The sequence below is a fragment of the Esox lucius genome, chromosome 1 (assembly GCF_011004845.1).
Source record: "Esox lucius isolate fEsoLuc1 chromosome 1, fEsoLuc1.pri, whole genome shotgun sequence".
In the NCBI taxonomy this organism is placed as follows: domain Eukaryota; kingdom Metazoa; phylum Chordata; class Actinopteri; order Esociformes; family Esocidae; genus Esox; species Esox lucius.
Genome location: NC_047569.1, coordinates 28,143,312 through 28,159,006, shown reverse-complemented (window position 1 = coordinate 28,159,006; position 15,695 = coordinate 28,143,312). Strand labels below are relative to the sequence as shown.

The window sequence follows — 15,695 nt, the reverse complement described above, 5'->3', positions numbered from 1 at the left end:
CAGAGATGTTGTAACCAGGTGCTGATGCGCCATCTTCATAACAGCGGTGGCGCTGATTGTCCATGACAAGTCGTTAGCAATGTGAACCCAGAGGAGCTTAATAGTGCTGACTCTCTCTGCAGCTACCCAGTTGGGGCGGACTGGGCTGTATCCTAATGAGCAGTCGCTATCTTTCACAGCAACCAATCGTTGTCGGTGGCACCTGTCATCCAGGAGCGAAGTCACCATTTGCTGAGGTTGCCTAGAAATCTATAAACCCATGGCTTACTGGAACACGCAGTGTTTTCCACAGATTATTTTTGGGTGGAGAGTCAAATCCCTAGAGTTGGTTTGTAATAATAAAAACATAAGAGAAATTAATGATTTCATGACCCACAACCACATTTTCAGCATGTAGGCCTTCCACTATTGCATCCTACATCATCATAATGGACAGAAAATAAAGGCAATACCAGCATAAAGTCGCTTAATCAGGTGTTGGGCCACTACAAGCCACCAGAAAAGCTTTAATGCGCCTTGTCATTTTACAATTATCTGGAACTCTACTGAAGAGGCAGGGACTCCACTGTGCTAGCTTCAAAGCAAAGCTGGATCCACTATTGTGTCGCAAGGAAACAGAAGTTTTGACTGGACTGATTGGAAGGTAATTGGTAGTGGATGTGAATGAGTTACCCAACTGCAGAGTAAAACACTTCTGTACCTGGTGAAATACGAGATGAGGACAGCAATTACAACAATCTATTCAGTTGCATTTACAAGATGTACAATGAAAACTGCCTCACAAATGAAGGTGTAATAAATCTGTCTACTGTCTGGTGTAGACTCCACAGCCTCAAAGGGGGAAACTGGCAGGCTAATTGTGGCCAGGAAATGAAGACTTCCCAATAAAACGTTTTACACATTTCAAAAGTTGTTAGGCCAATACATAATGTAGACAATTGATTTAGATACACAGTTAATGGTGTACATGTGTTTAAAGGTTAGGTATAGAGTTACTAACATTGTGGTTTGGTTACGATGCATTTCAATGAAGATTTCATTTAACTAAACCAGAAGTCTTCACAAGTACAAAAACTGAGGGCTTGGAATTGTAAGGGACCTCGTATTATTACAATACATACAACAAAAGGGTTGAAATGAAGAGACCACTGCACCTTTTTCTTTCCTTTCCCAAAAAGTTGAAAAGGACGTTGTTGAGTGAGGAACAAAAGGGTTTAAATTAAGAGACCACTGCTAATTGAACTCAAAACTTTCCTTTTAAACTTTTTTGGAAAGGAAAGAAATAGGTGCAGTGTTCAAAAGATTTTCCGGAGCTGCAGGTGTAGATACGATGTGTACTGTGATTCTTTATGTATTGAGTTTCAATACTGCAATTAACTTTTCAAGTTTTATTATTGGAATTTAAACGTGAAAATTTGACACAACAGGATTACTATGAAAGGATAGTCGACCCAACACATTACTGTGATATATTCACTGATCAGCCATGACATCAAGACCACCTGCCTAGTATTGTGTAGGTCCCCCTTTTACCGACAAAACACCCTGACCCTTCGAGGTATGCCATCAGGGAATACCGTTGCCATGAACGGGTGCACATGGTCTGGTCAACAATACTTAGGTAGGTGGTACGTATATGAATGGCACCCATATGAATGGCAGGACCCAAGGTTACCCAACAGAACATTGCCCAAAGCATCACACTGCCTCCACCGGCTTGCCTTCTTCCCATAGTGCATCCTGGTGCCATGTGTTCTCCAGGTAAGCGTAAAAGAAAACGTGATTCATCAGACCAGGCCACCTTCTTCCATTGCTCCGTGGTCCTATTCTGATGCTCACAGTGGTCTCTTAATTTAAACCCTTCTGTTCCTCACTCAAAACCTTCCTTTTCGACTTTTTTGGAAAGGAAAGAAAAAGGTGCAGTGGTCTCTTAATTTTTTCCGGAGCTGTATATATATGAATGAGGATGTGTCCTTACTGCACAAGCCAACGAGCCATCCTTGGAGATTTTATGAAAGGCAAACTTAAAAACCTGCGACTGACATTATATAAAATGTATAAAGCATGTACCACAATCAATTGGGGTTCCCCAATTTAGTGTTTTGGGCGAGAACATACATAATCGTTATTTCACAGTTCTATCAAATTGCATTAGTGGGTGGGAGTATAACCAGATGATGCTGTGCTTGCTAAAGCCTGCTCCCCTGAGTGTGAGTTGAATGTATTTAGACAAATCTTAGACATTTGTCATTATTCCCACTTAAAGTACTATGCTCAAGAGCACATAACAAATTTTGTTTTCACATTCTTGGCAGTGTGATTAGAACCAGCAACCAATCAGTTTCCGATCTGCTTATCAGAGGTATGTTACAAGGCACTAAGTGTACTCACCTTCTCACCCAGGGCCTTGAGGCTATCCAGGAACCTTGTCCAGAAGTCTTTGAAGAGGGGCCGGTCAATCTTCTTCAGACTGTCCTTGGTGCTGGCGTCCACACTCACATAAAGCTGGGTCACTGGCACCAGATTTCTGAATGGAAAAAGATCAGAGAGGAATAAGATAACGGGATGGATGAGAAAGAGTAAGGGAGAGAGAGAGCTTGTGAGAGAGGGAGGAATGGGGACACATACAGACACAGACACACACAGACACACACAAAATTGGCAAAGGAAAGAGAGATATGGAGTAAAGAGGGGATCACAGAGTCAGAGAGAGAGATGGTAGACCAGATACATGTAGTTTGTGCCTCCCTCTCTCCCTCCAGTCTGTCAGTCTACCAATGTTATTTTGTACCCCAACATGTTAATGTTGGTTCTCTCTACAGAGAGATTCAAAACACTGCTGAGCGCTGATAGTTCTCCGCCATTCACAAAGAGAGAGAAAGGTGAACAGAGAAGAGGGAGAAGATGGTAAATAAAAGAGGTCACTGAGCCATTACTAGTATTTTGGTCTTTAGAGGGAAGGCTTGACTGCACTCTTCTGCAAAACTCCAGTGTAGCAGTGGGAAGATTTAGCCAGCTATGAGTAACTAAGGGAAAATAGGTTTTGTAGAGGCTCTAACACTACTTTTCACATTAATAAATATCACACAGTAGAACTGTACTAATTAACTAGAGTAAAAAGGATACAGGGTTCCTTCAGCCACATAATGTAACTGCTGATTGGAAGTAAACATGGAAAATGTCAACACTAGATTCATCTGTAGCATTCCCCAAACCTCACGACCTCCTGCCCAACCCCTTACCTCTGTTTAAGTGTGGACACGTTATTCAATGAAATTACTATCTGGGTAACTGGATAAATTCAGGTGTGGAAATTATAAAGAGGAAATTATAATCTGGGGCTTTTTTCATTGGAGCTGTTATTGGTATGTGGAAAGGTTATACAGTATTAATATTAAAAATGATTATGCAGTAGTGCTTGAAAGTATGAGAACCCTTTGTGAAATTACAGATTGCTTTAGTGTTCACCATTAAATCATTTTAATCGGACATAAGAGGTTTATAGTTACCAATGCCATGTATTGGTTTTGAGGAAATTGTGTTTAGTGGAAAAAATCTAATAAAATCTAAAATTAGTGCAGGTGCAAAAATAAGTGAATTCTGAGTTGCATTGGTTGAAACTAGAGTCAGGTAGGTAAATATTTGGGTAGTGAAAACACATCAGTCTGGGGAAGGCTATACAACCATCTCAAAAAGAACTGAGCATCATCAGTCCACTATGAGGCAAATAATGTACAAAGGGAGACCATTTAACATGACAGCAACTCGGCCTACAAGTGGACGACCTTCCAAAATGATAAATCATGTAAATGCTAACCCAAACACAGATTTGTAGACATCCTGAGCTGCATCTCAGGTTTTTGTGCATGCTTCAACAATAAGAACACTGAATTGAAATGGCATTCACAGGAGGATAACTAGGAAGACGCCTCTGCTCTCAAAATAGAACCAAATTGCCCGTCTTAACTTTGCCAAGAAACAGTGGAAGGTTGTTGATAGTCCATTCTCAGGACAGTTGAGTGCAAAATTGACCTTTTGGGTCACAATCAAAACCTCTATGTTTGGGATTCTAAAATTCTACAAAGGACTCACCATAAATTTTTTTCCATCTGATTTGTGTTTAAAAAACTACTTTTTTTTTTACAAGTGGCATGGAACATGTTGAACCGATTATGTGTATTGTTGTATTAACTCAAACCTAGCGTGAGCAGTATTGAATTGGGTATTAAGTTTCCATTTAGGCTCCGGGAAGAAATATTGATTTCCTTGTTACCAAAATGAGTGCTTTGCAGGTACAGTACTAAGTGCCACCTGAGCCATTTATACAAGCAGTAAGGGTTTATCTGATCCAAAAGAAACCATAAGGAATACAGATGATGGCATAAAGGTTTGGGCTGCTTTGCTGCCTCAGGCCCTGGCCAACTTGCTATCACTGAGTCATACATTTCATATTGTACCAGAGAATTATTGAGGAGAACGAGAGGCTGAACTGAACATGGATCTCAACAGGACAATCATCCAGAAATTCCTCCCAGCCAATGGAAGAGATTGATAGACAGTTACCGGAAATGGCTACATTCAGTTATTTCAGGCAAAGGAGGCATTTCTGTAGATTTTTTATGAATAAATTATGGTAAAGTACAATCTTTCAATGTCATTTATACAAACATTTAAAGAATTACAACTTTCCAGGGTATGTACATATTTTTTCACATGTCTGTACTTTGCTGATAGCTGCAATATTGAGTAAGTTATACATACTACTGGGTTGCATGGTAATCTTAATTTGAATTCACCAACTGTAAATCTCTATGGATAAGAGAGTCTACTAAATGACTAAAATGTAAAAATGTAGTGCCTCTCCAACACTGCTCTGCTCTATTCAGCAGTCAATTCTGTGGAGCTTTTGACTGTGTTGACGCAGTGTTCTGTTCAGACCCAGAATGCTTAACAGAGCAGAACAGAGCTTCTTTAAGATGGGAGCAAGACTGAACCAAGTGACATCAGTGTATTTTCCTACTTCTCCTCCTGGACTGACACGAAACCAACCTCTGACATTGTCGTTTTGAACATATATTCCTGTCAAAGGTGATAAGAGATATTATGTGTGTGTGTGTGTTTGTTTTTGCAAGTGTTTGTGTACTAGTGCTTTAACACTGTGAATATATATGTCACAGTGTGTACTCAAGGCTACGCAAGGTGAGGACCATCACTTTTTCATAGGGCCAGTAGCACAGGGGGGACACCCCCAGGTGAATAACAAGCTAAAAGCAGACTACTCTAAGCTGGCCAACACAGTGAAAACGTATTTGCAATTCCACTTCAGATTAGGGCTTTCATTAAGACCACACATGGCTTGGCCCTGCCTTAGCAGGAAGCCTTAACATGGTACGTATCTCTGGAGACTGCAAAAGTGGGCTTGGAGTGAATTAGCTCTGCCTAAACACATTTCAGAGAAAAGAAAAGCAGCAGAAAGAAAAGAAAGAAAAAAAAAATTGTCAGACCAAATGGCATTGAGACTGAGTCACAAAGGAAGAGAGAGATGGAGCCATTCACTGCTCTCCTTTCTGTTCCGTTCGTGATCATGAACCTAGTGTCATGGTTTGGGGTTGGATCTGGGGATAGGGTTAACCTGAGAGGTGAACATAAACCTAGGCTCAGGTTTGGGTTTGAATCTAGGGATAGGGTTAACCTGGGGAGTGAACATGAACCTAGGCTCAAGTTTGGATTTGAATCTAGGGTTATTCTGGGGTGTGAACAAAAACCTAGGCTCAGGTTTGAATCTAGGGATAGGGTTAACCTGGGTGTGAACATGAACCTTGTCACAGGTTTGGGTTTGAATCTAGGGATAGGGTTAACCTGGGTGTGAACAGGAACCTTGTCACAGGTTTGGGTTTGAATCTAGGGATAGGGTTAACCTGGGTGTGAACAGGAACCTTGTCACAGGTTTGGGTTTGAATCTAGGGATAGGGTTAACCTGGGTGTGAACAGGAACCTTGTCACAGGTTTGGGTTTGAATCTAGGGATAGGGTTAACCTGGGTGTGAACAGAAACCTTGTCACAGGTTTGGGTTTGAATCTAGGGATAGGGTTAACCTGGGTGTGAACATGAACCTTGTCACAGGTTTGGGTTTGAATCTGGGGATAGGGTTAACCTGGGTGTGAACATGAACCTTGTCACAGGTTTGGGTTTGAATCTAGGGATAGGGTTAACCTGGGTGTGAACAGGAACCTTGTCACAGGTTTGGGTTTGAATCTAGGGATAGGGTTAACCTGGGTGTGAACAGGAACCTTGTCACAGGTTTGGGTTTGAATCTAGGGATAGGGTTAACCTGGGTGTGAACATGAAGGTTCCCCTCCCCTTTCCTCCACTTATCTTCCCCTTCAACACCTTACTGGCACCCCCACCTGATCTCCTGGGGGAACTGTGCGTTGGTGACCAGAAAGCTGGAGATACGTTGACTGTGGAGGAGGCACAAAAAGGCGTTGATTTCAGGATACATGATCGGTTCCCCCACCAAAGACAGGGCGCAGTGCTTCACCTTTAGACCCTCCTGATAGCGCTCCAGGCGCACCCCAGGTACACCTGTGACAGGACAGAGGGTAGGAGAGCGTGAGACAGCCTGTTACCTAATGATTCAAACATCCTCAGCCTGTGGTGAACACTCATTCACCCCCTCTCGGATTTAAAGGGTAACTTTAAGCCTTAATAAAAGCATTGGTTTGGTATGAAGAAGTTAGGAGAGATGCCAAAAGGAGGAGGAAGAGGAAATAAAGAGATGACAGTGTGAAAGAGAGAGATGAACGAGAGATGACAGAGGGAAAGATGACAGAGGGAAAGAGAGAGATGAACGAGAGATGACAGAGGGAAAGATGACAGAGGGAAAGATGACAGAGGGAACGAGAGAGATGATCGACAGAGAGAGTTGACAGAGAGAGTTGACAGAGAGAGAGATGACAGAGAGAAAGATGACAGAGAGAAAGAGAGAGATGACAGAGAGAAAGATGACAGAGAGAAAGAGAGAGATGACAGAGAGAAAGATGACCAGGAGGGAGGAGGGAGGTGGGCATTGGTAGGTAGGAGACAAGCACACGGGCACTCACTGATCCCTGGGGATAACCTTGCAGAGCCTTGACACTGATGAATTTGACAACAATGTGTGGCTCAACATTTCATCACACACCCCGCATACGTCTCTGCTTGCACGCACAAGTACACACATGCACGCACACACTCACGTGCACGCACACACTCACGTGCACACACACAATTTATGTAACGTACTAAAGCTTGTTGTATTATCCCGCAAAACACTGCGGCTCATTCTACAATGCAGTCAATACTAATAATATTACAAATAATAATGTATATAGAGTCAGTTCACATGGATGAGAACCAATCCATACAAGATTCCACTGATGATGCCAGGAAAACGGCTTTGCCACCATCCCATTTAAAAAGTTAACGACATCACAGAACAGAAACTAAAATGAATACATTTCTTTAAATAGTATGTTTCCCCAGCCCTCCTACAGGACCCATGGAGAAAACATAGTTCCTATTAGGCATATCAGTCAGCCACACAAACAAACTGTTGGTCAAGTGAAACCAGAAATCAGTACCATTTAAAAATATGAAAAGCAGCACTAAACAAATCATGTATGCCCCACTACTCCACCGCCCACACCAACCAACCCCATGGACCCCAGTAATCAGCAACGTTCCACAGCTCCATCATGTCACAAACTACTTCAACTCAGATGTCCATCAATGGGTTGAGAATGAAAAACAAATTGCATCACTATAAATTGCACGTTTGTTTGACTAGCTAAAATTGGCACATGATGAAAAGAGAAATTCAATCCTGTGCTCTTCCAGGCTGAATGGGCAGGCTCAGTGCAGAAGACATAAAGCAGGAAAATCGAGAACTGCCTTGATCCCCATTTTTAAGTGCGTTTTGTGATGTTTGGGTTAATATTATTCAGCGGTCCCTGACCTTTTCCATTCCAGGAATCACCAACTGTCAGAAGCACTTGGTAAGCATCATTTCGTGGAATATCTGATTTGTTTTTAACAATATCTTGCAGTGAAGACGTTAGATAATTGGCCTAGGGTGGTGCAGAAGTATAAGCCTAGGTCTAAGCCAAATAAATAAACAGGATATGCTTTATATCTTTAAAAAGAAATAAAAGGCTTATAATACTATATCATACTATTTTATAATTGCATTTTCCAAATGTAAGTAAAAATGCTCATAAAGAAACCATAACAAATATTTGGAACAAAAACACAAATTAAATGGAAATAAACTGAATACTGCTGCCCTATTATATTTAATGAACTGCTACACAAAGGCCATCTAATGAAATCTAATTAACCACTGTACAATATTATGAGAGGGCTATGCATTTAAGTTGTGAGTCTTACCATCACTTTTCTCATTCCTGACTTTGTGAGGGCAAACCGACCTGTAACTTTACAAACCAGAGACAGTTCATGAGCGATGTTGACACAGTTCTAGTGACAGATGTAGGGACAAGTGGGACAGACTCTAGCCCTGGTAAGTAGAGGTGAGACAGTGGACAGACAAATAGGGTGCTGATGACTGAATCAGCCCAGAGCCTGACAGCAGGGAGTCAACCAGGTGTGATGACTGAATCAGCCCAGAGCCTGACAGCAGGGAGTCAACAAGGTGTGATGACTGAATCAGCCCAGAGCCTGAAAGCAGGGAGTCAACCAGTTGTGGGGAAATGTTTCCCCCTGATATTGTATTCGCACACTGACACCAAGAATGTGTTTTTAAGCAAAATGCCAGTAGATGGTGGGTAGAATGTTTATTCCAACAGCTATGATGGCAGGTCGTCAAAAAGGGCTGGTTACAGTACAAGTGTTTCACTCGCTTCCTGGGACATAAAAATACTCATTTGTGTTTTTTTTCCATAGCGTAACGGTTTTTAATGAAAATGTTTCAAAAATGACTTTTCTGTTTTGTTTTTATTGGCTTCTATTTTATTTAATACTTCTATCCCACATTTTTTGCATGCTTCCTAACATTTCCGATCATTCTTTTTAGTGTGTTAGCTCTGAACAGTCCGATCATGTCATGCATGTTTCCTAACATTTCCGATCATTCTTTTTAGTGTGTTAGCTCTGAACAGTCCGATCATGTTTTGCATGCTTCCTAACATTTCCGATCATTCTTTTTAGTGTGTTAGCTCTGAACAGTCCGATCATGTTTTGCATGTTTCCTAACATTTCCGATCATTCTCTTTAGTGCGTTAGCTCTGAACAGTCCGATCATGTTTTGCATGTTTCCTAACATTTCCGATCATTCTTTTTAGTGTGTTAGCTCTGAACAGTCCGATCATGTTTTGCATGTTTCCTAACATTTCCGATCATTCTTTTTAGTGTGTTAGCTCTGAATAGTCCGATCACGTTTTGCCGCGTGTCACCTCTGAACTGTCGGATCATGTTCTGGTGATTCTCCACAGCCTCCAGGAGTATCTTCTCAGGTGGGTCCATCTTCCAGCGCCACTCTGTGCCAACCGGGTTAGTGTGGTGTCTGCCAGGAAAAAGAGACGAGATTGGAAGGGATGGGTCTGTCTGGTCACAAGCGTGCACACAAACTGCCCAATACCTGAACTTGGCTAGTACAGGCAAAAACAGGTCAGAAAAAAAGGGTAAGCAAAATACAGCCCATTATTTTTGGATTTAAAAAGTCACGATTTAAAATAAAAAAATATATTGAATGTAAGAGTAATTTAAATGAATTAAGGAGAATTGGAATTTCCTTGAACTACCAGAACACACTGGAATTAACCATTGGCTAAACATTTGTAAATCCCTCAGCCATATCCAAATGTAGTCCAAGGTTTACCTACTCATTCAAGGATAATTTTGTTTGACTAATTTCCACATTTTGGAATAGAAGCAAAAACATCCAAACTACAAAATGACACACAAGGATACAACTGCACTGAGCATATGAGAGCAATGATATTATGCTGCAGATCATCTTGAGGTTAGGGTATTGGTTCAATTACACAGTCCAACAAGGTGAAAGAAATCTGTTGTTGTGCCCTTGAGCAAGACATCTAATCATAATTGATCCTGTAAGTCAAGCTGGAAAACAACATTGCTAAATTACAATTGCAATCACAAATTAGAATAATAATAATAATGCTGTAGGGATTATATTCAAACGACTAAATTAACCACCCCAACAGGCACAGTTTAGATGTACCCACCTCCAGCAGAAGACACACTTGTTGGCACAGGCAAGGCTAGGGGTGGTCTCCATACATCTGTGGGACTCGATGCCGTAAAATGTGTGCTTGTAACAACCTCCTCTTCCTCTTAGCATGGACTGGAGGGTAGGAAATTCCGGGGCATTGCATTATTCTAAAAGCACATGCTATCAATGTAAGCGGACTTATATAAGGAAAAGAAAATTGGTGTCTACAGTACGTTACCTTAGTCCAACGACAGAGTTTGACTCCTGAGTGACTCCCAATGAGCTTGTAACCTGTAGAGCAGAAAGTAGAAAACGCTTTCAGTCCATGAGATGCACAGGCATTTTGACAACTGGGATTTTTGTTGGATCTTTAGTCGGGCATTCTCCGTATTTGTCACACGTGCTTCGCACGGCTGCATAGTGTTACATGGTAATAACATAGAAATACTGGTTGCATGATGTGAGGTCTCACTAGATTACGTAGCAATAATAGCACTAGAAATGCAGAAATTGCAGGGTTTGTGAACTATAAAGCCCACACATTTAAATTAGCAACATGACTTTAAAAAAGGCATCGCGACTGAGTGATATATGCGTCACTGATTATCAAGTCTTGCCTATCCTGGCAGCGAATAACTACTTCACTGCATATCAAGCTCTGACAGCCCCCGCTCTTAAGTCAGACCCATCAAACAGAATACTTTCTATTTGACTCTTTTAATCATCCCGGCACATGCCCGGGCTTTGACATCAAGGGTTCTCCATAAGGATTCAAGGGGGTACCCATCTATGCCTTTCAAAAAATAAAATACTTATGAAGTTCTATTTCAGCATTTTGTGTGATGTAGAACAAGGTCAGAATGAATGGATGCTCATCAAAAGGTAAGATATAATTGATCTATTCGCAGGGCTGGATATCTCCTGTTGTTGAATAGGTCAGAGCCGGGTTTAAGTAATCTATTCTTTAAAAAGGTTTTGTACAATTTACCTCAGTTCATTGAGCTAATAGCAAAGGCCCAACGTAATGCACAATGGAGGATTAATATGCATTTACAGTCCTTTCCTCCAACCAGGGTGATTTCTGGTGGAACGGGATAAGAAGGGGTGATCTGGGGTCTAGATAATGAAAATACTAGACCTCAGAAAAGTTTTCCAGTTCTCCTCTTTCCCTAGTTAAATACCCCTCACTTTAATCAAGCACACTCCAACAGAATACCCACACAAGAACATTTCAGTTGAGGACTGGCAATTACAATGATTAGAAACAACAACTTCTAGACCCTCACTTGTTTATGAAAGACTCCACGTGATAAACGTCTCGCGTTAACCGGATTCATTGACCGTGGCCCAACTTCTGAACACGCCAGAACAGCTAAAACGACCACGCCGCCTTCCCAAGATGCAAAAGTCAACGACGCCTTGACGCTGTCCATAGAAAGTGAATTGAACCCATCCAAGGCGGGGGGGCGCAGAGGAACAGTGGACATGCAGCGGAAAGAAAACCAAACGTCCCCTCAAACCCAAAATCCTTAGTGCCTCTCTTCTCCTTGTCCCTCGCGCACTTTACCCTCCCGCTAACTGGCTAAACCAGCCCAGAAAGACTCTGGCCTGAATATGGTGCCTATTTTACACCCGCCCGTGAAATAAATGGTACGCATGCACACACACATCCTTATCCTATCCTTTATGGCACCGGTCGCAACACTGACCTCTAAATCATTTGTCTTACCCACAATCCCCCTCAGGAGGAACTAGCACTTCTCCTCAAAAAACATGTTGGTCTACCTGTGTTCAGTTAGGCTGTCTCAGTTATTCTGGAAAGTGGTGGGATGCGTCACAGTGACAAAAACCAGCCCTATTGAGAGTTAGTATTGGAGTCTGAGGACCCCAGTCAGAGGGTCCAATCCTCCCCTGTAATCATTAGGTAAAAACTTTAAACACCTCAGCTGCCACTTCTGTCAGTCTGCACAGAGAAAAAACGAGTGAGGTGGAGGTAGACTTAACTGTACCTGTCCGTGTGGAGAGGCTCACAGTCATGTGACCACCAAAAGACAGCAGAGAAAGTTGACCTCCAATCCTACTTCGCTGTGGAGCTTTTAGCCAACCACTCCAAGAGTCATTCTCTTGCATTGTATCAACCACTCACACCAAAGTCATTAAAAGTCACCAGTCTGCCAGAAAGCAAAGACTTGACCATATCATCACTGTCTATGTAAGTGTGGAGGTATATAACATCACTGTCTATTCAAAGACATAAATAAGACAAAAGTTACATAACTGTAACTTTTCACATAATTCCCAGTTAATCCAGATCTGTTGTTATCAATAATGCACTATTTTCTAGAAAACCTCACAGGCCAAGTGTTACACTACCAAAATCAAAATGTTTTTTGATTTGTTCAATACATATGTATACATATACATGTGATGGGATCAAGAGCTTTCTAGTGCCATTCACTAAATTTCTAAACTATCCGGTTTACAACCAGTCTGTCTAGAGATATTTGATGCAAGTAAACAATGCTAAAGTTTTTTAAACATTTAGCTAAAATGGAAGCTAGCTTATGGCAGCAACAATAATGGTTATTTGAATCACAATTAAATTCCATCTGCACTACTTCCTATAATACCACACCTTGACTGCTTTTCTGTAGTGATTATATCGATGCACTGCAGGTCTGAATCTTACCTTGTTTCGTCAGGGCCACCCTCAGGGCAGGAGTGATCATCTCTCTTCTCTCCTCCTCTTCCTCAGCCTTCTTCTGTCTATTCAGCCTTGGCAGCTTCATCTGTTCATCCACCTGGCCCTCCACTCTTCTCTGCAGCAAACACACAACAACTCTGTTAGATTCTGTTTGTTCCAAAAAGAAGGCTAATTCTTGTACCCAATTGAAGAAAAGGTGAAACTTTCTATTGACAAAAACCTGATTATTCTTGCATTCTTTTTAATTTGGACAAGAATAAAGGCACATTTTATTCTACCCATGACAGTGATTTGGCTAGTAAAAACAACAATCATGAAAAATTTAAATTCAAGCAAATATAAATACCACAAAAACGGTGACCCCAATGTGTATATTTTCTCAGGACAAACTACAGATAGTTGTAAAAAAAATATGCCTTTACAAGCAGTTTCAATAAATAATACTTAAATGTTGACGCAATGTTATGTACGTGAACATTCAGTCATCATCTCTGATTAATCTAGCAAGAGAATGGTCACCGGTCTGTTCCTTGGCAAATATTTGGATTATTATCACGTTTGATATGACAACAATCATAGATGACACAGCAAGGAAACAGAAGATCTCGTACAATGCTGTGTACTACTCCATTCACAGAACAGCACAAACTGGCACTAACCAGAATAGAAAGAGGAGTGGGAGGCCCCGTGCACAACTGAGGAGGAGGACAAATACATTAGAATGTCTAGTTTGAGAAACAGACGCCTCACAGTTCCGTGCTGTGAGGCTATTCGATGCCAGTTTGCACTGTTCTATGAAGGGAGTATTACACATCGTTGTACAAGATCTTCAGTTTCTCTGCAATTTCTCACATGAAATAGCCTTCATTTCTCAGAACAATAATAGACGGATTAGTTTCAGGAGAAAGTACTTAGTTTCTGGCCATTTTGAGCCTGTAAATGCACCGACTAACACTGATGCTGTAGATAATGAAACAGTCTAAAGGAGGCCGGGTTTCATTGCTTTTTTAAACAGCATAACAGTTTTCAGCTGTGCTAACATAATCGCATAAGGGTTTCAAATGATCAATTAGCCTTTTACAATGCCAAACTTGGATTAGCAAACACAACGTGCCATTGGAACACAGGACTGATGCTTGTTGATAAAGGGTCTCTGTATGCCTACGTAGATAATCCCTTGAAAACCAGCCATTTCAAGCTATTTTAAATGGACCACAAAACTGCTTTTCTTTAAAAAACAAGGACATTTCTAAGTGACCCCAAACTTTAGAACGGTAGAGTATATGTAAATAGAGCAGCAGTGACATGTCTGTTTAAAAGAATCAAAGTATCCTATTTGAGGTAATGTGTACAGGTAATTCTGTTATGTATTAGTTCAGATGATATAGCTGGACAGAACCTGGTTTTATAATGACAGGGTATCCCTATAGAATAGAGTAGGATGGAGCGATGAAAGTGATAACACACACATAAAAAACACCATTAGCACAGTGCTTTCACACCATTTTCAACTCCACGAACAGACTGTTAAGAACTCTGAGACGTCATCACCCAAACTGAACCAGTCTGACCACTATGGCTCATTGATTATATGAGCTTTCAAACCATGCTGCCGCAGTTAATCACTTAATTAAACAGAGCTCATCGATCAAATGTTAGTTCCATTAAATAACCATCAACCTCAGCCACACCACTCTGGAGCTCCAGGAACCAAGGGTAGAAGGCCATTCCAACATCTGACCCAGTGCACCCTCACCAGGCTCTTTAAGTCAGGAACAGCTTCCTCCCTTCAGCCAGACTAATGGATTAAATGACACCATATGGTAGAGTGGCACAGCGTCAAGTCCACAATGTAAATCCACAAAGCTTCCAGGGACTCGCTGTTTACTTACAAACACAGACACAAGATTAATGAAGTCCTGCCCGAAAGTTTCCCTGAATGTATGAATAGTTAAAGTCATGATCATCTCAGACGCCAAGATGATGGACGACTAGCCTTGCCGTGTTTAGTAACAGCACCTGCAACCCCATCGGTCCAACCCAATTACCGCCACCGCTCAGACGGGCCTACAGGCATCTACAGTATATATGTCATTTTCTCAGAGCAGTAGGGCTCTTCAGGGGCTAGTTATCGCTGGGCTGATATTCTGTCAGCAGTTGTGGTCATGTGCATGCGTTTGTACGTGTCTGTGTGTCAGGGCTAATGCTGTTTTCGGACAAATGTGTCTCACCCTAGGGACCTTCTGCCCGCAGTAGGTTCACACCACAGACACAACCGCTGGTCCAGTTAATATGCTGCACATCTCAGTTTTTGAAAACTTGATGAAATAAAAGTTATATTAAAATCTGACGCACATTTTGTTTTCTATTGAATGAGACTCTACCCAAAGTGCAAAAAGAATTGCATAACCATATAGGGGGAAAAAATGAATATTCCCCAGAAAAATAACATTTCATGAAGAACTATGTCTGTTTCTACAATCGTAAGTAATGATGTTTTACTACAAGACTCTGTATTACACTGTCGTGAAAGAGTACTTCCCCCATTAAATGGTCTGCATTTTAGCATATCGTTCACATTGAATTTGGTCAGATCTTCATGATGCTTCTAGCACCACGCTTGACAATAAGGAAGGTATATTAGAATATTTTTCCTGATGAAAGATTTGGAAATTCAGCAATATACCACACTTCTGGAAATACATATATTATTTAGCAAACATTTCTCTGATGTAAATCCAGCTGTGTATTGGACCT

At 41.3% G+C, this 15,695-nt stretch overlaps 1 protein-coding gene across 2 annotated transcripts in view; it reads right to left on the bottom strand.

Annotated features, from left to right (window-relative positions):
* Positions 1-15,695, bottom strand: part of tyw1 (tRNA-yW synthesizing protein 1 homolog (S. cerevisiae)) — a 63,068-nt gene that overhangs the window by 32,511 nt on the left and 14,862 nt on the right. For both annotated transcript variants that reach the window (XM_010902239.3, XM_010902316.3), the window contains exons 8-13: positions 12,924-13,053; positions 10,473-10,525; positions 10,248-10,366; positions 9,453-9,562; positions 6,408-6,585; positions 2,392-2,527 (exon numbers count right to left, since the gene is read on the bottom strand). In XM_010902239.3, the coding sequence (XP_010900541.1) occupies positions 2,392-2,527; positions 6,408-6,585; positions 9,453-9,562; positions 10,248-10,366; positions 10,473-10,525; positions 12,924-13,053 (726 nt within the window). The remainder of the gene's footprint in view (positions 1-2,391; positions 2,528-6,407; positions 6,586-9,452; positions 9,563-10,247; positions 10,367-10,472; positions 10,526-12,923; positions 13,054-15,695) is intronic.